Source organism: Drosophila mojavensis, unplaced genomic scaffold (assembly GCF_018153725.1).
Source record: "Drosophila mojavensis isolate 15081-1352.22 unplaced genomic scaffold, ASM1815372v1 contig_136, whole genome shotgun sequence".
Taxonomy (NCBI): domain Eukaryota; kingdom Metazoa; phylum Arthropoda; class Insecta; order Diptera; family Drosophilidae; genus Drosophila; species Drosophila mojavensis.
In genome coordinates, this window is record NW_025318667.1 from 13,246,534 (window position 1) to 13,267,794 (window position 21,261).

The window sequence follows — 21,261 nt, forward strand, 5'->3', positions numbered from 1 at the left end:
ATGCTAATACTAGTGCTTATGCTACTAGTAGTGTTAATCCTAATGCTAATGATAATAATCATAATTACTGTGCTAATGCTAATGACAATACTATATACACCTTATTGCCAATGCTAGTGCTAATGCTAATAATTATACTAATACTAATGCTAATGTTAATTCTATTACTAATGATTGCTAATAATTACTGTGCTAATGCTAGTGCCAATGCTATTGCTAATGCTAATGCTAATACTACTAGTGATGCTAATGCTAATACGTATACTAATGCTCATGCTAATGCTAACACTAATACTAATGAAATTAATAATAATAATTACGATTATAATACTAAACGAATGATAATCCAAATAGCTATGACAATGATAATGAGAATGCTAAATCTAAAGCTAATGCTTATGACAATGACAATGACTTTGATAATCCATGATCCATTATATCATGATGATTATAGCATATAGAATAATATAATGTTGTTAAACTTGTTCAGTTGTCCTTAGCTCAGTTGTATTTGTGTATGTCTTATCAATTTTACAGGGTATCTGTGCGAGTGCCCACTGTTTGAGAGCAGTATTCTGACAGCTTGCTGTTCGCTGGTGTTTTAGTTGCTGTTGATATTCGCCCGCTTCGTTTCGTTTCGTTTCGCTTTTAAGTGTCGCCGGCATGCGTGGTAAAAGCTGAAGCTGCAACTGAAGCTGCAACTCATGCAACTCATCCCCAGCCGCAGCTAAGGCGGCTTAGAAAGCGGCTGCACTGCTCCAACTCCAGCTACTGCGCCAATTGCTGCTCCCTTTTGTCAGCACCATCCTTAGAATGGCCCTCGACAAGAGTCGACGGCATATGAGGCATGCAGCATGTGGCACTTGCTGTGCGATCAATTTCACTTTCTCAGCGACGGCGACGGCAACGGCAACGGCAACGGCAACGGCAAGAGCCAAAAAACCAGGTCCAAACATTGAAAGTCAATTAGCTGCTGTCCAAAAAGATTCTTCTGTTGCTCCACTCTCTAGCGAACGCCCAAAGAGAGAAAGAGATAGAGCGAGAGGTAGGGAGGCAGTGACGCAGGGGACTGAGCTTAGGGAGTGGGCAGTGGTCCACTCATCAATTATGGCTTTTGTTATTGTTGTCATGCCTCAGTTTTGAAACGTTTTTTGTACATTTTTTTTCGTCTCTTTTTTTTTTTTTTTTTTTTTTTTTGGCAAACTTGGCGTGCGAACACAGGCACTCACCTACTCAGGCACACAGACAGACACACACACACACACACACACAGACACAGACAGACACACACTCGTACAGGTACTCATGCGAATACTCCAACTGATACTCACTCGTCTTTGAGTTGACCGTTGAGAGGGCAGCGAGGGAGGCCTCGAGGCGCCACACTCTGCGGTATGTACCTACATGTGTAGTACTTCTGCTTCTTCTTCAGCCTGCTCTTCCTCTTCTGATCAGCTCTTTTCTCCTAATGTGTTTATTTTTATGGCTCTGCCGATCGTAGATGAAAGTTAGCAAACAAATATTCGACAGCTTGGTGGCCCAGAACATATCCTACAGCTAAAACATATTCAGATTTATTTGTTTAATTTGAAATAAAGTTAGAAAAAGAAAAAAGTGAAAGTTAAAAAAACAAAATATACATATATAAATAAAAAATTAATCAACATTTTCGAAGTCAGTATATAAAGTAGAAAGAAATCGAATTATGATCTTACAGAAATTGCATATGAATGGGAAAATATATAACTGTTGTCCAGATCAAAAGGCATTAGTCCTTATTAAAGTATTTCTACTATATGCATAAACATGGGATTTCGGAGTCAATCTAATTTCCATAAATTCCATTTATAACATCATTCAATGGCATTTGGAAAATCTTCACTTTTAGAAAATCAACAACATTTGTCCTAGTTGCAGTCCGTCATTGGAATTTATATACAATATATGACAATTTCGGAGCTGACCCGAATTTAATTCCCTTGCTGTGCTTTAACTATGTATTCGGAGTTGATCGGGACTTGCTTAATAATTTTCTTGACCTAATTGAATAACTATACTGAAAGACTGATACAAGTCCTACACTGCTTAAAGATGGAACAACCTTAATTTACCTCAATTTTGTCCATAAATAGATTCGGAGTCTATCCGAACATCCGTAACATTTACTTTCTTTAAGTTTTTTAATAGCATAAGACTAATGTGAAAAGGTTAGGCATTTGCTAACTCGCTGACCAGACTGTCATCAATCAATCAATAAAAATTCGGAGTTCGAAGTTAGCCCATTAAAGATTTTACAATAATAATTTGGCAGCATGGCTTCATATAAATGAAAAATAATAGCAAATAATTCTTCTGCCTGGGACAGAAACTGTCAGACACAACGATATACCCCATGTGGGTTGAATGGGCGCGGGGTATAAGAAGTATGAAAGAAAATACACAAGTAACACACGCACTTTCCAAACGAAAACAAAATCGTAGATCAGCAAATAGCATCACGAAGTGAGGCGTTCGAAATGCTGCGCTAGACCGGGACCCATCCCAGCCCATCTAAAACGATATGCGATGACAGAGGGAGACGCCAGATGGTGATGGGAGAGGCAGGGGGAGAGAGAGAGAGAGAGAGAGAGAGCGACGTTGATTGTAAAGTATGCAAAGTGTTTGGGCAACGCATGCGCAAACAAATGAATGAAATGAAATGAAATCGACTCGTGTGCCGCTAGTTGTTTGTGGCAAGATGGATGGTGCAGCCGCAAGGGCACGCACGAGCAGCTGCCCGCGCATAACTTAAGCTTGCCACAGAGAGCGCTGCAGCCACAGCCAGAGCCACATTGCATGCGTCGAGCATGCCGGCAGCCATAACTCTTAGCCAACTAACTTTTGACTACAATGATTGATCAAAAACGAGCTGACACAGTTCCACAGCACTTGACTGCTCAAAAGTATTCGCATACAGATGAGCTGGTGCGCATGGCCGAGCACATGACGATTTCAGCCAGAATCTCATGTGCACGTCAGCTACATTACATACATACATCGTGATGTATGAATATTTATTGAGAGCTCAAAGCTGTTGAAAATGACATCAAAAATTTATGTTTTCTATATAAAAACTTTTTTCACAGACTATTATCAGTGTTTATTTTTTATTGCATACATCAGTCATACATCATGATGTATGCTACGATATGAAACAAATAACATACCAAAAGTCAAGTCGATTCTTCTCTTTTATGTATTTCAGCTTTGTACATCATGCCATACGACTTACAGCATATAAAAGTTAGTCAAGCAATTCTAAAAATGTATTATAGAAAAATTCATCAGTCGTACATCATCATGTAAGCAAGTAAAATCAAGCAAAGAAATATAAGACTCCTATCAGAAATTAAGGACTGTCAAGCTATATGCTTCTCTGAGTTATAATAGTTTTACATCATGATGTATGTCATATAGCTTATGGAAGAAAAACAGAGAATATTTATATCCCATAATGTGGCAACAGCTTGTCAATCAATCAACTATCTAAATAATATATAATATTTTATAATATTATTATTTTGTATACCTATGAACATATATGGACATTATTATTCACAAGTCTTACATCATGATGTACGCATATCAAAATAAACCTTAAGAGAGCTTAAGCCAACATCTCCATAAACATACATGTACATACTTAAATTGTTTAATTACTTTATGATTATGATGTCTCAAATTGGATAAGCTCTATAGACTTATGAATGACAGTGAGTCTCAATCGAGACGAACTCGTCGAACTCGAATGCTATAAAAGCTAGATTACCGAAATTTGGTATGTGAATGGACGGCTGAATGGCCGACCGACTGCCTTTAGCCCACGCAGCAGAAGATATTTTCACTTTTTTCAATCTGAGCACCGTCAATCGATAAAAAATACAAAATAAAAATAAAAAAAAATAGAAAAACTAACGAATTGCAACCACAACGATGATTAGTGGAGGCAGCAATTGTTGTATGCATTCCCAAGCCCCGAGCACTTCCAGTTGGCATTCTTCTCAGTCCAATTGGGCAGCAGCAAAACTCGGAGAATGTTGATGAATTTGTTTTGGATGGTGCAGCAGCAGCGGCTGCAGCGGCTGCTGATGCTGCTGGTGGTGCAGTGGTGCAGTGGTGCTGCTATGGTGTTTGTGCATTGAACGATGTCCAGCCGCGACATTTGGCTTTGCGTTTGCCGCCTGCCAGCTGAGAAGAAAAAAGGCATCAATCAATTGCAAATAGAAAACAAAAATCTTCCAATCAGACGAATTGATCTTTGAATTGGTCTTGCTGCCGCTGTCGCTGCCTTCACCTGGGTGCGTACAGCAGGCCCGAGTTGCTGCTGCGCCGGCTGTGGCTGTGGCTGGGGCTGTGGCATGTTGCGCTTGCGGGTGGCCCCACCTGCCACAGCCAGAGGCTGTGACGCCGACGGCGATGCCAGCAGCGACAGCGACTGAGGATTTGGGTTAGGAACGTGGCCCGGCCCGGCTAGAGAAGAAAGTGTTAAGTCCAATTCCAAATATTCGCTGGTGAAATTTAAATCATTTTCAAATTTAATTACCGACAAATAAACGTTTGACATTCCAGACGAGCCGCCTGCCACCTGCTTGTCACCTGGGGGCTTGTTGTTGTTGTTGTTGTTGCTGCTGCTGCTGCTGCTGCTGCTGTGAGCTGCTGGGCGTGCCATTTGAGGCATTCCAGTGTAGAGCATCTCAACATCATTATCATCATCATCTGGCACCTCATAATGAGCATTGGCTCATTCTACGAATACGCACAGCTTTTTCTCTTTTGTGTTTTTGTTGTTGTTGTTGCTGCTGCTATTGTCGTTGTTGTTGCTGCTGCTGCTGCTGTAGTGATTGCTGTTGTCATTGCAGTCTTGTCCAAAAAAAAAAAAATTTAAAAAAGCAAAAAAACGTAATTTCAATGGCCAGCGCTTTTGCTTCATTAAGAAATCGGACCACAGTGCACAGTGGTGCACAGCAAGCAAACAATTAAATTTTATTAAACCTTCAATACAATTAAGATTATAAAATGCGATTTGAGATGATTACGAAATAAGTGAAATAAAACGATGAATGGAAAGTGAAAAGAAAGAAAAACTATTACATTTATATTTACATGAATCAGCATTTGTATATACGAAATCTGATTCATATCATATCATATTTACTAGACCTTATACTAGACTTTGTATATGTATATATACATATGTGCATACATATATACACATCTCATATGGTCAGTTAAATTTTCCGCTTTCACCCTAGAAATTGTTATTTTAATTTTATATATTATCAATTCGTATATTCAAACATTTTCAACTGCCTGCCAAAGTTCAAATTAAGTTGACAAGCAGTTAAATTATCATTTCGTTTGCCGACTGACAACTTAAATTCGTGCTTGACCAGCTGGCAGCACTTAAATTTAAACCGCTTGCCAAATATATTTAACTGCATGGCAAATTTTAACAGCTAGCTTGAGCTAATCAATTTAAAACAAATTTAACGCCAGCAGCTAACACTAGACTGTTAAAAAAAAAAAAAAAAAGAAGTTATAAGTCATCAACTCATTCCGATTTTCGCACAGTGTCATTTCACATTATGATCTGTAGATTGTAAATTATGAACTGTAGACTGTAGACTGCCTGGCAGACAATCAGACAATCGAACAATCATCTAGCCACCCACTGCTGCCCCCTGCCCCTCCCCTTAGCCTGTTTTTTGTCGGCACACTTCTTGTCATTGCAACAATGTTGCACGCACTGTGAATCGAGCGGATGGGCTATCCACGCCCTTGGCATATGCGCCAATTGCCAGTAATTATACCCTGTACTTGCAATGGCAACATACCAAATTACGATTGCTTGACTTTGGTAACAGGGTGCAAAGCGGCATATCCGACTATAAATAGTGTATAATAATGACGTAGGATATTAATTATGGTGATAAGAAAATATTAACAATTCCAAAAATATCGAATATTAATAATAATAATAATAATAATAATAATAATAATAATAATAATAATAATAATATAACATACTAGTTCATTTGTTAAATGTATAAACATATTTGTAATAAATTCTCCAACAACTAATCTAATCTAGTCTCTAGTGCAGAATCATGTTAAGATCATATTATAACAATAATAATAATAATATTAATACCAATAAATATCGCTCAATTTATATCATCATACATAGCTACAGGGCAGCGGCTAGTCGAGCACTTCACCAGTTGCATCAAATCGACTTGTTTTCATTCATCTTCAGCGCACAGGCATGTGTAAGTAAGCGCCTATGCGTGTGTGTGTGTGTGTGTTTGTTCATTCGTTTAAATGCGTGCGTATGTGTGTGTGTATGCGTGTGCGATCAGGAGACATTTCTCGTTGGTCGTTTTCTCGCCTTTTTCGCGCTGGCCGCTCTTTTCTTTTCTTGTTTCTTTCTTTTTGGCGCACATAAAAAGCGGCTTTTCGTTTAAGTGCGTTGCGCCTGGATGAGTTGTCTGTCCGTCTGCGTTTGCGTCTGCGTCTGCGTCTGCATCTGCAGTAAGATGACCGCTAAAGCCGGAACTGGCCATGGCCATGGCCAAGCGATGCAGTCGCTGTCGCTGTCGCTATCGCAGCGGCAGCGCATCGAAAGTTGCGCCGCATTTGGGCTGGCCAATTGACTGACTAACTGGCTAACTGGCTAACTGACTGACTGGCTGACTGACTGACTGCCTAACCAACTGACCAAGCCAGACAGAGACGCAGACGCCGACGCGGCCGCAACGCAAGCGCAGGCGGAAGAAGGAAAGTGAAGACGCTGCGCGCGTTGCTAGCCTCGACGTCAGCGCGCTGCCGGCCCACCTGCTGCCGGCAGAACGCGAACGTGAACGCAATTGCCAGCGTTGTCAACTGTAAATGTGGATGCTAAGTGCTGAGATGTGCAAGTGAATGTGGATGCTATTGTTGGTGTTGCTGCTGCTCTTACTGTGGATGTCGAATGGCAGCGATGGCTGCGTGAAAATGCCGCCCAACGAGTTTCGCAATAAAGAGAAAGTGTCCAAAGGCTGTTCTCGCGATCGTAAAGAATAAATTTGTGTTTCCTGTTTGCTGCATACCTTTTGCAACGGTCTCACCAAAAAACTACCACTGCAAGGCAACAGAAAAAAGAAAAGAGCTGAAGAAAAAAGAGAAGCAGATTTCATCTTTATCAGGGAGAAAGAAAGTTATGCGTTTATACACGCATGTTGAGCCTGTTGCTAGGGTCTTCACGAAACCGCCAAAGGGAACGGCGCAAAAAGCGCAATTTGGTAAAAATAAAACACATATAAAACTAAACTGGAAATGTGCTCGCCAAAATTCCAAATGCGGCCAAAAATACTTGTCGCTCTGCACCGTCTGTGGAATCCAAAGTGGAAGCGTGCACAGTGGTGCCAGCACCATTGGAAATAACACAAATCACAACTATGCATATATAAGCACACATATACATACATACATACATATGTTCATACTTAAATACAAACATACATACATACATACATACATATTTATGAAACTGATAAGAGGCTGATGATGGAAGGCATTTGTTGGATTCCAATATCAATATTCATGTTTAAAAAAATGACGCATTGCAACACTAAACACGCACACACACAGATTTGCTGTCAGTGTGTGCGCCCCTGTTGCTTACTGATTCGCAAAAGTACCGCTAGCTCATTGAATCAGTGCAGCGCAAGGAGAGTGAGCTAGAAAAAAGCGAAATGATATGCAAATTGAGTGAATCTGAAATTAATTTAGCTAACATCGACTGCCTGACTGTATTTTATCGTTTGTGGTATATATTTGATTTATTTTTTATATATAATTGATTAAAATAATATTTGCATAATCTATAAGCACTACAAAAAACTAGCTATAAAATAGCTAAGCCATCAGTTCAAGGCATGCAACTCTTTGCTTGCATGTATGTGTCTGTGTGTATGTGTTTTATTTTCAGCTACGATAATGAATAAGCTGCGACGACAAAAAGAACGCGCAATATTTTAATAAAACTCTACATAAATACTATGTGTAATATTTGTATATATGTATTTATGTATGTAAATATGTGTGTATTTATGTATGTACTGAGTACATGGCGTCTTATCCGTTAAGAGTGAATCCGCTGTGCGGCATCCGTTCGCCAGTCAGCCAGCCACAACGCTGAGGGCAGCGCACGTCTCTAAGTAAACGGATAAAAACCAAACAACAATAAGAAGAAGAAGAAGAGCAACAACAGTCATAATAGAGAGCAACACAAATTATCCTTATCCGCACAATATTATCTATCAGCATGCTGCTCTGGCATCGGGTGGTTCAAGTTCTGCCATTGCTGCTGCTTCAGCTGCTCCTCGATCTAACGGAACTGCCCAGCGCAGCGGCCTGGCTGAAGTTTAACAGCTACACGGCGCTCAGCAAGAAGCGCACGGATCTGCGCAAAAAATGCCCAAACGTGAGTCTGCCCCACCCACAGCCCACACAATACAGTTGACAGTGGAGCAAAAGCAATTGGAAATAGAACAAAGATTTGTTGGAACAGAAAAAAACATTATAAGTTTGTAAAGTGCTCAGTTTTTGTCTCAATGCTTCTCAGCAAACATTTGCATGTCTATGAAGTGAGAGTGTGTGAGTATGTGTGTGTGTATCTTCTCTCATCAATATGCGAGTCAGCCAGGCTCCCATTCAGAATGTGTCTGGGGGCAAAGAAATGGGCGCACACTGATGCCAAAATCAATCACACTTTCTAAGTGCCTGAGTTGACGGACCGCGTGTCGCAGTCGACGTTGCCGTTGCCAGCGCTGTTGCTGTTGCTGTCGCTGCCAGCAGCGTCAGCAACGGCATCGCCATTGGCCGCGTCGCGTCGCAGCTTTGACAGGCGATTTCTGTTCTATACCCTGGAAATTTTGAAGCTGCGTGTTCGTTGAAGTGGGGATATGTGTATATCTTTATTCTAAATCGGATTTATACAAAATTAATAATATATATAATACAAATTCATATTGAACAGAGCTACTGTGAACTATGGCAATGACAGTTGATGCTAGAGAAGCTAGGACGTCTATAGGGATATGTATAGAAATTTATACATACTCTCAATTATATACAGGGTATCTGCTAGCCAAACAGTATTTCATTTTTTATTTATTTTTTTTTGCTGCACTTGTAAAACTCACAGCCAAAAGCTAAAGATACAAATTGAACAAATGCACAAAGTGACATGCAACTAGACACTTGTGTGATTGTGTGTGTGTATGTGTGTGTGGCTTAATTTCAGCTGGCACGCACATTTGCCTCAATGAATCTTTGCTGTTGTTATTCTGATTTATATTTATGTGTTAGCTTTCTACGAGTGCATTCTACACACACACACACACACACACACACGAACACACTCATGCACACTCCTACACTGTTACTCTAATGACTTTCCCATCCCCACCCACCGACAGGTGCGCGCCATACGCAACTTTGATCTGGAGCTAATGATGGGCAATTGGCATGTGGTTCAATATTACGCATCCACCGAGGAGCTGCCCGAGTATGCGTGTATGCGCAGTAATTTCGCCTTCTCCAGTGAGGATCAGCATGTGAGTACGAGTCGAATGAGATAGCAGTGATTGATTGATTGATTGACTGGGTTGCATAAGCAGCTAGACTAAAGGGAAAGTTTTTATATATTATGAAGCATTGATTGACTGACTGACTGACTGATGGGCAAAGAAATCATATACATATTCGATTTGAGATGTCTTTGGAAAAGCTGATTGACTAACTGACTGACAGCACGGTGGATGATTAATATTATTAAGAACAGCTATTGATTGACTGACTGATTGATGGATAGTCAACAGCTCAAGGTGCAAGAAGAATGATTGACTGCAGACTGATTTCTTGACTGATTGATGCCTAAGAACTATACCTAGTATAGAGAGATATACAGAAGCAATGTCCGATAGAGTGATACGTCCAATTACACTTGCAGATAACCATGAATTTTAGCTACATCTATGCGGAGGATCCGCTGCGCGAGAAACTACAGGGCAACATCACATGGCTAATACCGGACTTTGGCACGCCCGGTCACTGGATGCACACTGAGGATATATGTAAGATCGAAATCAAGGCAAAGATATATGCTTAATAAATGTTTACCCTGCATAGATGAGGGCATCTATAATACCTATGTACTGGACACGGACTATAAGAATTGGGGCCTGATTATGCACTGTGCCGAGAAGAAAAAGCATCCGCGCTATTTATCCGCATTGTTGTTGTCGAGACAACCAACGCTGGGCGATAATGTGATAACATTTTTGCGAGAGAAATTGCCAAGATACGATATTGACTTATCTTTCATGTTTGCCATCAATCAAACATCGTGCGAGCATCTGATGGAGTCTAGCAAAGATGATCCATTGGCTTATATAGTAAATGGTCAGCAGAGTGTTGCCAATAACATTAAGCTCATTAATAAACCATAAAATTAAAATTTTTAATCAATATTCAAATAAATACAAGCAATTTAAATCTGGCGCTTACTTGAAGTTGGCTACGCCTAAGCTTGAAGTTGGCTGCGCGTATGAAGGCTGAGCGCATATTTGCGTTCACTGAAAGTTGGCAGGGCAACGTGCGCAACGTAACGCAAAATGTGCAACGTTAGCGCTTATTGAGAAGCGCGAAACGCAAAAAAGAGTCACGTAATACAATAAAAGACAACACTGTGCCGTTCGTGGTGAATGTCAAGCTGAACAACGCAAACAAAATTTGGTCACTCTAAAACGTAGTTGCGAAGAAAAAATTAAATATTTTTGTGTGTTTTGCGAGATTTTCAATTGCTTTAACAATTCGGCAAACATACAATTACCAACGCAATCGAGCGCGTATTCGCAATGTGCAATAGTTCCAGCGATTTGTATGTATATAATCTGTAACTGTTGTTGTACCTGATTCGTTGCGATTTTCGTATGCGCTGCGTTAAAAGTGGTGGAAAATGTGTGCAACAAAAAACATGCAATTGCCACTAACTATGCAAAATAAGCAGCCTGCGGCAATAGTGCGTTAGTTAATATAATAACAATTCTGTTGATCTGATACAAGTGCGTTCAAAAACGCAAAAACTAGCTAAACGGCAAAAAAAATTCGCGCGTGCAACACAAAATTGCGCCAATAAGCGAACGACGACGTTTCTGTCTGTTTCTGTTTTATTGCATTCCTGCTCGCACACATACATACATACGATACAGAGCAACAGAGACTTTCATGCACACATATGCATGATACACACGCACGCACATGCATTCACGCAATAAACGCAGCACAACAGCAACAACAACAAACAACAAACATTGGCTGCAACACAAATGTTTTGTTTCAGGTGAGCATGAAGCAGAGCATCAATACAATTTGTACAGTTTGAGGAAAATCAAGATACAAACCAAATAACAAGTGCAACAAATAAATTGAATGTGCATTGATTTGTTTTTGCCATTTGTGAGTGTGTGCGTATTTCTCTTCTTTTTTTTTTTTTTTTTATTTTTTATTTTCTTTTTGGCAATAATAAAAAATGGTAAATCGCTCGCGCTCGCACAGTGTGCGCGCAATGACACACACTAGTGTGTGCTCGCTCGCACGCATGCTATGCTTACGGCAGTTAATTTGTTGTGTTTTGTTGTTGTTGCCTCTTGACATTTGCTGCTGCTGCTGCGGGAAGCTCCGCTTAAAAGTGCTTCCTTTGCAATACTTCAGTAAATTAAATGAAGAGTTAACTGCAGTTTGACAAGTGATATTGAGTGATTACATTTCTAATGATTCCAATCTTCCACTTGCAGTGTAATTGTTGCAATTGCCATCAAACGGCCACGCGCGCCAACCATCGCATAGAAGAAGTGTAAACAACAAATTGAAACACAGGCGAAACTCGAATTGAAGTACGCTAGCTGAACGACTGGCATCTGGTCAAGATGTCGCGCTGGGGCAAGAACATTGTGGTGCCGCTGGACTCGCTCTGCAAGGAGAAGGAGAACACAAATCGGCCAACAGTTGCCCGCTCCGTGGGTACCGTTGGCAAATGGGGCAAGATGGGTTTCACCTCGACCCGCACCTACACACTCTCCGCTCTGCATCCGATGGCAGCAGCGGCTGCGGCTGCTGCTGCCGCCGCGAGTCCTGCTCAGAGTCCGGCCTCCACACACGATCACGATCCGAATGATATGTCCGTGTCGGTGCCGGAGCCACCGAAGCCGAAGAAGTTCTTCAAATCTCGCAACACGGCGCCGCCGGAGGTGATAGCACAGATTATACAACAGCTGCCGCATTGTGTGGCCGGCACGTCGCCGATGCGGGATCAGGCATCGACGGCGATACACATGACGCCCACACGGGAGCCCATCAAGCTGAAGCTGGCGAAAGGCAACTCCGCAGAGCGGAAGCGAAAGTCGCCCAAGAAGAAGGCAGCGGCAGCGGCAACTACGGCGACGGCCGCTCTAACGCCCGGTGCGTTTAGCGCCGCCGAACTGGGCGACAACCTGGCCCTAGATGCCGAGCATATGGACACAGCTACCGGTGCATCGCCCGCAGCCGAGCCCAAGGGCAAGAAAAAGAAGCTGAAGGAGGAAAAGAAACTAAAGCCAGAGGCGCCGCCGTCACGGATTTTGGGACGCGCCCGCAAAGCGGTCAACTACTGCGAAGTGGATGAGGACGAGCGCTATCCCACGCCCATCAAGGATCTGATCATTCCCAAAACGCGAGCGCCTGAAACGACAACAGCATCACATGAGATTGCCACACCTGCATTGGCATCGGCGTCCACAGCACTCCCCGCCGGGGCAGCTGCAGTGGCCGATGTCAATCCATCGCTTCCTCCGCCCACGACGGCGCCCAGTGTAGCAGCTATTGGCTCCGCAGGAGGAGCAGCAGCCGCAACATCCTCTGCTTCCACAGTGCCATCTGCCTCGTCTAGTGCTTCCCGAACGCCCGAGCATCCGCCAATTGTTCTGCGCATTTCCAAAGTGAGTTGCTGTCACTTTAAGATTCTATTTGTATTGGGAAAGCTTAGGAAGAAAAACTTGACCTTTTATATCTGTATGTTAGATTATAAAAATACTCAATACTTGAGATATTATTATAGTGATCTTACATAGATTCTCAAATTCGAGACAGATATATAACTGATATATACATATATTTATATATGGCTGTATAATGGATATATGTATTGAAAGATTTATATATCTTATTCACATATTCACATAAAATGATAAATAATAATCGATTTATAGATCAAATAGGCAGACATGTAAATATGTAGACAGATGGATGGATAAATATGATATGGGTAGGGTGATAGATGACTGAAAGAATAGATAAGGGAAATAGATGATACTGACAAAATGATGATTTATATACATAGATAGATAATATATGATAATGTAATTTTGTCCAATAATTAATAGGAACACTGCTTTAAATTAAGAAATAAGTAAGCCTTCAGATTTTAAATTTCAAGTCGTTTTTACCATAGATTATTTTCAAAAATCAAATTCATATTATTTAGTTTAGGGTAGTATATCGATTACTTACTTTGTTATGATTTTGACAATTTGAATTCACGAAATCGATTGAAAATCTACCATATATATTTTACAATCAGAAGTGCTCTTATCTACGCTAAGAGAGTTTGATAAGGAATATTCCATAACGAGCCATTATCTAAGTAGAGTGCAGAGTCTAGTATATTTTGTTTATGGATCAATTGGATAATCCAAATGACAATTCGCTGAATCTCCAATTACCCAAAGTTAGCTGAATTGCATTTGTGCAGAGTTGACACATTTTTGTCGTCTGATCAACCACTGTGCGTTGAGCTGAGCGCGCACGAGTGACGCGCTCAGTGAGAGGAGATTCCTCTCTGCCTCTCGCTTACTCACGCGCTCACTCATTCGCTTAGTCGTTCGCACTCATCGCGCTCACAGACACACATGCTCCTATACTAACGCACTCAACCCCATATTGTTGGTCGGCTTGAAGCGCTCTGTGTGTGGGAAAGAGAAAGCGACACCAATAACAACAACAAGCAGCACAGTGTTAAATTACGCGCGCTTTTACATTAAACGGAGTTTTTTTTTTTAATTTCTTTTCTTGAGTTTCTGTTTCTTTTCTTTTTTTTTTTTCGTTCGTTCAGTTTATTTCTTAGCGTTTTCATTTGACTGCGGCCGCCGCTTGGGCACAGTAGCCGTTTGTGTGTGTTGTGCGACAGTTGTCGCTGCCGTTAGCCAAGTGTTAATTACGGCTGAAATAAAAAAAAAAAAAAAAACAAACTATCTACTATCCTACATAGGCAGGGACAAAGACAGAGAGTAGGAGGGATAGAAAGAGACAGCTAGAGAGAGAGAGAGAGGGAGAGAGAAATGTTTGCTTGGCTATCAACAATGGATTCATTTAGCCTTCTCCATTGCAGGGCACCTCACGTCTAGTCAGCACGGACAGCGAGGAGCCGCCAAATTGTTCGCCTGCCCAGCAGCACATGTCATACGAGACGCCCAACGATGCGCTGCATGATCATCCAATCGATGCTATAGTTCCTGCACCAAAAATCACTGTGAAACCTCTGCGACAGCCGCCGGCAAAGTCAGGGAAGGACGACAACGACGGAATAGCGGGCGGTAACAGGGAATCCTTAGCGCAGTCAGCGGTTGACAACAACAATAGCAGCAGCGGCGCTAGCAACAACGACGACGACGAGCAGGAGGGCGAGCAAGAGGAGGAGGAGGAGGACGAAGAGGAAGAAGAGGAGCCACCTGAAATTAACTATTGCACAGTGAAAATCTCACCAGACAAACCGCCGAAGGAACGGCTGAAACTGATCATCAAAACGGACGTCATTCGGAACGCAATTGCCAAAGCAGCCGCCGCCGCAGCTGCCAAAGCCGCCGGCGAGGAGTCGCGCAGCGAAAAGAAATCCAAAAGCAAAAAGCACAAACACCTCAAGCACGCCCAGCTAGTCGAACAGGTGCAGCCCACTCAGCCAGTGACAGCCTCCACGGCCAGCGAACTGGCTCAGAGCTCCGAGTTCAAGACGCCCTCACCGCATCTGGCGCTGGCGAACGAGCAACACCAGCAGCAACAGCAGCAGCAGTTGCAGCAGCAACTGCATCGGGGCTCGGTCATATCGCCGACGACACGCTCGGATCACGACTTCGACTCGCAGTCCTCGGTGCTGGGCAGCATCTCATCCAAGGGCAACAGCACGCCGCAGCTGCTGGCGCAGGCCGTGCAGGAGGACAGCTGTGTGATACGCAGTCGCGGCTCGAGTGTCATCACTAGCGACCTGGAGACCAGCCAGCACTCGTCGCTGGTGGCGCCGCCGTCGGACATTGAGTCGCGCCTGGAGTCCATGATGATGACCATGGATGGCACCAATGCTGGCGGAACTGGAGCTGGAGCAGCGACAGCAGCAGCATCAGCCGCCACAACAGCAATCGCGGCTGCAGGAGGCGCAGACCAAATGGACGGTCGTCTGCCGCTCGTGGAGCAGCCGCTGCAGCAGGACATATTGGCGGTTCTGCGTGGCGATGCGGTGCCGCGGCTCAATGGCGCCGATGATACCGCCTCGGCTCCAGCCGAGTCCAAGCAGCCAAAACGCACAACGCGAGGACGTGCGCGTGGCAAGACCAACAATAATGCGGCAGAGGCCACGGCGCCGACGGAGACGCGCACGAGAGCGCGTGCCAAGCCCACAGAGGCATCGCCCACATCCACGACGGCCACCACCACGACTACGACTTCGCCCTCGAAGCGTGCGACACGGGCGCGTGGCAGCCGGCGACTGGAGGCAGCTGCAACAGCTGAGGGCACGGAATTGGCTGAGTCGCCCGAGAAGGCTTTGGCGGAGGCAGTCGAGGCGTCGGCCAATGAGGCAGTGCCGCGACGTGGACGTGCCGCAGCGCGCGCCATCAACAACAATTTGGCCAGCAGCAACAACAACAACAGCAGCAGCAACAACAACAACATCAACAAGATTGCCGCTAATCTGTCGGCGAAGGCTGAGGCCAGTCGCGCCACCGACAATGGTGGCTCTAATGCCGGCGGTGTTGCCGGCACGCGCAGCTACGGACGCAAGCGCAAGAATCAGCAGGTGACACAGTTGCTGCAGCATGCCGAAACGTCGGAGGCGGAGCAGCTGAGCCAGGAGATGAGCGAGGCGCAGCCAACGCCGGCCAAGGTGCCGCACACAGAGCTGGATGCGGACGCGGAACCGGATCCCGGCATGGACGAGCTGTCGAACACCTCGAATGGGTCCTCCATGCAGCACGATGGCTCCTCATCGTCGCCGCCGCCGCGTGACTTCAAATTCAAGGACAAGTTCAAGCGCACCATCACGCTGGACAACCAGATACCGGGTGGAGCGGCCGCTGCTGCAGCCGCTGCTGCTGCTGCCACTGCCGCCGCCGGTGGGGCAGAGCCAACCGCGAGCAGCGTCAGCGTCACCAATGTCAGCAGCAGCGAGGAGACGCAACGCGGCGCCGTCAAGCTGGTCATCTCGAAGAAGAAGGGCAGCATATTCAAGAGCCGGGCGCTGGTGCCCTCAGACCAGGCTGAGCAGGCAACGGTGGCCAAGCGGGCGCTGTACAAGCACAGCTGGGATGCGGCGCTGGAGGCCAATGGCGCGGGCACGGGCAGCGATGCGAGCAATGCGTCCGCCTCGACAGCAGCGGGCGGTGTCGGTGCCAAGGCTGACGGCTCGGCTGCCGGCAAGGCGGCAGCCATCGATGCCATCTACGGCGACTTTGGCGACAGCAACTCCAACAACAATACCTGCAGCAGCTCCGCCCTGCGCGGCGAGAGCCCCGCCCTGGGCAAGCTGAGCCGACTGGCCAAGCCGCAGCACAATGCTCAATCCCTGGCAGCGACATCTGGCGACGCCTTCGACATGGATATGGAGCCGAGCGCGGATGAGGGCAGCGGCGGCGGTGCCGGCAGCGGCAATGGCAGCAGCGGAGCTGCCGGCGGCGGAGCTGGCGATCGCACGGGTCTCCGGGTGGACCGTAAGACAAAGGAGTACTATACCGTGGTGCGGAATGTGAAGACTGCGCACCAGATACAGGAGATTGGCGAGTACCAGGAGATGTACGACGATGTGGAGTACATACTGGACGCACTGCAGCCGCACAATCCGCTGCCTACCCGCTGTCTGTCCGCCCTGCAGCTGGCCACCAAATGCATGACGCCCGCCTTCCGCATGCATGTGCGCGCCCACGGCGTTGTCACCAAGTTCTTCAAGGTGAGTGTGGGAAAAGTTCGCAATGCAAGCCAATAACTAATCTGACTCCCTCTCTCTCTCTCTCTCTCTCTCTATCTTTCTTTCTTTGTGTAACCCCTTGCAGGCGCTCTCCGATGCCAACCAGGATCTGAGCCTGGGTCTGTGCACCTCGGCCATTATGTACATACTCTCACAGGAGGGCCTCAACATGGATCTGGATCGGGACTCACTCGAGCTGATGATCAATTTGCTGGAGGCTGAAGGCGTGGGCGTGGCCGCGCACACAGATCGACCCATCTACGAGCGCAACAAGCAGAAGGTGCGCGAGCTGTGCGAGGAGATCAAGGCGCAGGGCAAGGGCACTCACCTGAACGTGGAGTCCATTACGGTGGGCACATTGGCCATGGAGACGCTGCTCTCGCTGACATCGAAACGTGCGGGCGAATGGTTCAAGGAGGATCTGCGCAAGCTGGGCGGCCTGGAGCACATCATCAAGACAATCTCGAACTTCTGCGATCCAGTGATTGAGACAGCGGCAAAAGACATGGCACTGGTCAACTGGGAGCCGGCGCTGCTCGACAATATGCAAACGGTGGCCCGCTGTCTGCGGGTGCTCGAGAACGTGACGCAGCACAACGAGGCGAACCAACGGTATATGCTCACCTATGCCAACGGACGAGCCGTGGACACACTGTGTTTCCTCTATCGTCTCTGCGACCGACAGCTGCTGCTGCATCCGTCGACAGCGGAGCAGAGCAGCAGCAAGGAGCATCCGGGCGTGGCGATGCGAGAGCTCCTGATACCCGTCATGAAGGTGCTCATCAATCTGACGCACACGTTCAACGAGGCGCAGCCCTCGCTGGGCGCCGAGCTGCTGGGCAAACGGAGCGATGTCATCGAGACGAGCTTCCATCTGCTGCTGCTCGCATCCAACTACATTCCGGATCGCTGCGTCTTCGAGCTGAGTATTTTGGTGAGTCACACTAGCCAGTCATAGGCTGCATCCCATGCCTCATCATATTCCCATTAGCATAGTCATATTCTCATCTGCCACACTAGCCAGTCATAGGCTGCATCCCATGCCTCATCATATTCCCATTAGCATAGTCATATTCTCATCTGCCATTTGTGTCTCCTCCAGGTGCTCACCCTGCTGATTAACTTGTGCATGCACACGCCGTCAAATCGCGCCACTCTGATGCAGGCGACTGCGCCTGCCGAATACGTGGCGGACAATCCAACGCCTGGTGATTTGGCCGTCAGCGCGGTGCAGGCGCTGCTCGAGTACTTCTACAAGTGTGAGGAGCTAGCCAGGTGAGTTAGAAGATCCATAATCTGATTTGTTCATTAACTAATTCTCGTTCGCTTGCAGATTGGTGGAGAAGAACACGGATGCCTTCCTGGAGAGCAACGAGAAGAGCAAAAAGAAGCAGGAGGAGGTCGAGGAGACGGTCAACAATCGTAAGTTTCTTACCGATCGCCAGGCGGGAATCAAGTTTCTCTCTCTCAATATTCAATATCAGCCAGCAAGCTGTCAATTTCTTTATATTGATTCGCTGTCTGGGAATATGAAATTCTGCGTAAACATCATCCATATGCGTTGAAATTTGAGTGTCTCAATTACATTCCCCTCAGTCAGCTGGGCAGAGCTGGTAATTGAAGCCAGGCCAAGATATATTGATTTACAAAGAAATAGACTTTGAATATTTACCAAAGAATACGTTATTTGAGGTGGGAGGTAAATAAAACAATTGATTGGAAATGGAGACAGTTCTGAATAAGCGGAAAAGTTTAGCTAAGAAAGAGAGAGAGAGAGAGAGAGAAATATAGAGAAAGAGAAGGAAGATCTATAAACAAGAAAGTTTACGCAAGTGCAGATTAAGAGATAAACAGGTGTCGATGTAGATTATATATTTATATGTTATATGTATGTCTATATAAGTCTAATTTAATTTATGTAACAATTTACAGTTGTGCAACGCGCTGGCCATCACATGGAGCACACGCTCAAGGGCAGCTATGCGGCGATATTAATCGGCAACCTGATCACGGACAATGAGCAGAACGAAACAATTGTGCGACAACAACTGCGAGGCAATAGCTTTAAAGAGATCATTGGCGTCCTGGAGAAATATCACACCTTTATGAATCTGACATCCAGTGTACGTAAAGCCTATTCCCATATCCATATGTATATCCATCTATATAAATGATTTTGTTGAATTACTACAGTTGGAGGCCGCCTTTGTGGCGCACATGAAGTCCACCAAGAAGATCATTGACAACTTCAAGAAGCGTGATTATATCTATGAGCATGCTGATGAGGATCATACGATGCCGATGCCACTCAATCTGGAGACGACGACGCATCATCATCATCATCAACAGCATCAGCATCAGCACCAGCACCAGCACCAGCAGGCGCAGGAGGCGGCCAGCAGCACGGCCGTGAGCAACAACAACACTAATAGCAGCAGCAACAGCAGCAGCAGCACAAACACCACAACCAGCAGCAGCAGCACCGGCGGCAGTAGCAGCAGCAGCAGCATGCCGCGTGTCTTCAAGACGTACAGCAGTCACAGATAATCAATGCTGGATGAGCATGAAGCCAAATCTATGGATAGCTAAATGCCATCCACATAAAACCCTGCCACCAAATTAATAACTATTTATGTTGTTTCGTAATAGATGATGATTAATTATTTATTTACTAATATGTATGTGAATGAATATATATATATATAGATATATATGTGTTTATATATGTATAGAATTATGCTGTGCTCTGCTCGGCTCTGTCCTGGGTTTTAGCTTAGCTTTGCAATATTTTATTGTATTTAAAAAGAAAAAACAACAACAACAACAAACAAACAAAACAAAAACAAAAAGTGATAGCAAATTTCATGAGCATGGTCAGCGTTTTAACTACACACACAACACACATACACACGCAACACACAGACAAACACTCAAAGATCCAAATTAACTACTGATAATGTGTACGTTATATAGTCATAAGCAATACTAGCAATTATTATTATACATTTAACTATAATTATTATTATTATATATTTACACGCAGTCCACTGTACATATTGTTTTTTCCAACGATTTTATTCTGAGCAAAACTAGTTATTATTTAATGTATCTACTATCCATTTTTTACTATTACACTTATATATATATATGCTTTTTTTTTTTTTTTTTTTTTTGTAACTAGTACACACACACACACTTGTACATGTATAGAGTAAAAAAGAGAAAAACAAGAAATATATAAATATTTTATGCGTTTAGTGTTAAGTAAAACAAAAAACTTTATCCATAAATAGAAGAGAAAACGAAAAAAAAACAATGTATGTATGAAATTATGTGTATGTTTAAAATTATAAAAGATAAACTAAAACGAAATACAAAAAATGTCATATTTAGGCTTACAACTGAGATAAAAACAAGATATATAAATAGATATGTATATATATGTATCTATGTAAAAGAAAAAACACAATTTCGGGAACAAATTAAATATGTATTTATTTTTGTTTTAAAATTTGTGGATAATGTGAATAATCTATACATTTAAGAATACCTTTAAACACTATAAATGTATATATATATATAAATCTCTATATATATATATGATAATTGTTCTTGAAAAAAATCTAAAATAAAATTTAAAGAAAATTATTTGTCCGCTTTTTATTAAATATTCATAATGGAAATATTGGGGAAAATGAAATAAAGTTTCATAGAAATTAGTATATATATTTTTTTTAATTAATTACGCTGGAAGTCTAATGAAATGTAAGAGTTTGAGAATTATTTCAGCTATATTAAATGTTGTTTGCATAAAAATGTTATATGAATATCAACAAATTTACTCAATCGAAACTTACGAGCCTATTAGCCTATAAAATATTGGCGCAAAATTACAATCCAATTAGAAAAATTTT

General features: G+C 43.9%; 2 protein-coding genes across 3 annotated transcripts; both read left to right on the forward strand.

The window, feature by feature from the left end:
• The first annotated feature begins 8,179 nt into the window (after positions 1-8,179).
• LOC6583733 (insecticyanin-A) lies at positions 8,180-10,551 on the forward strand. Its single transcript, XM_002009362.4, has 4 exons — positions 8,180-8,503; positions 9,501-9,638; positions 10,034-10,157; positions 10,213-10,551. Exons 1-4 carry the CDS (start codon positions 8,345-8,347, stop codon positions 10,530-10,532), a joined length of 741 nt encoding a protein of 246 aa, XP_002009398.3. The 5' UTR covers positions 8,180-8,344; the 3' UTR covers positions 10,533-10,551.
• A 241-nt stretch (positions 10,552-10,792) lies between these two features.
• On the forward strand, positions 10,793-20,485 carry LOC6583734 (protein wings apart-like). Of its 2 annotated transcripts, none has more exons than XM_044006950.1 (8): positions 10,793-11,425; positions 11,880-13,058; positions 14,507-17,329; positions 17,433-18,281; positions 18,450-18,622; positions 18,681-18,769; positions 19,280-19,470; positions 19,541-20,485. In XM_044006950.1, the coding sequence occupies exons 2-8, from the start codon at positions 12,012-12,014 to the stop codon at positions 19,892-19,894; spliced, it is 5,526 nt and encodes a 1,841-aa protein (XP_043862885.1). In that variant the 5' UTR covers positions 10,793-11,425; positions 11,880-12,011; the 3' UTR covers positions 19,895-20,485. The 2 variants fall into 2 exon arrangements, with proteins under 2 accessions (XP_043862885.1, XP_032587872.2); XM_032731981.2 differs by having other exon boundaries at positions 10,793-10,963.
• Positions 20,486-21,261: the final 776 nt, after the last annotated feature.

What these genes read in the sequence shown, in the direction of transcription:
- LOC6583734 (XM_044006950.1), top strand. Translation starts at nt 12,012, where the DNA reads ATGTCGCGCTGGGGCAAGAACATTGTGGTGCCGCTGGACTCGCTCTGC. An exon ending in TTGTCACCAAGTTCTTCAAG is followed by an intron (nt 17,330 to 17,432) that starts GTGAGTGTGGGA and finishes AACCCCTTGCAG; the next exon opens with GCGCTCTCCGATGCCAACCA. An exon ending in CGAGGAGACGGTCAACAATC is followed by an intron (nt 18,770 to 19,279) that starts GTAAGTTTCTTA and finishes AACAATTTACAG; the next exon opens with TTGTGCAACGCGCTGGCCAT.
- LOC6583733 (XM_002009362.4), top strand. Translation starts at nt 8,345, where the DNA reads ATGCTGCTCTGGCATCGGGTGGTTCAAGTTCTGCCATTGCTGCTGCTT. An exon ending in TGCGCAAAAAATGCCCAAAC is followed by an intron (nt 8,504 to 9,500) that starts GTGAGTCTGCCC and finishes ACCCACCGACAG; the next exon opens with GTGCGCGCCATACGCAACTT. An exon ending in GATGCACACTGAGGATATAT is followed by an intron (nt 10,158 to 10,212) that starts GTAAGATCGAAA and finishes TACCCTGCATAG; the next exon opens with ATGAGGGCATCTATAATACC.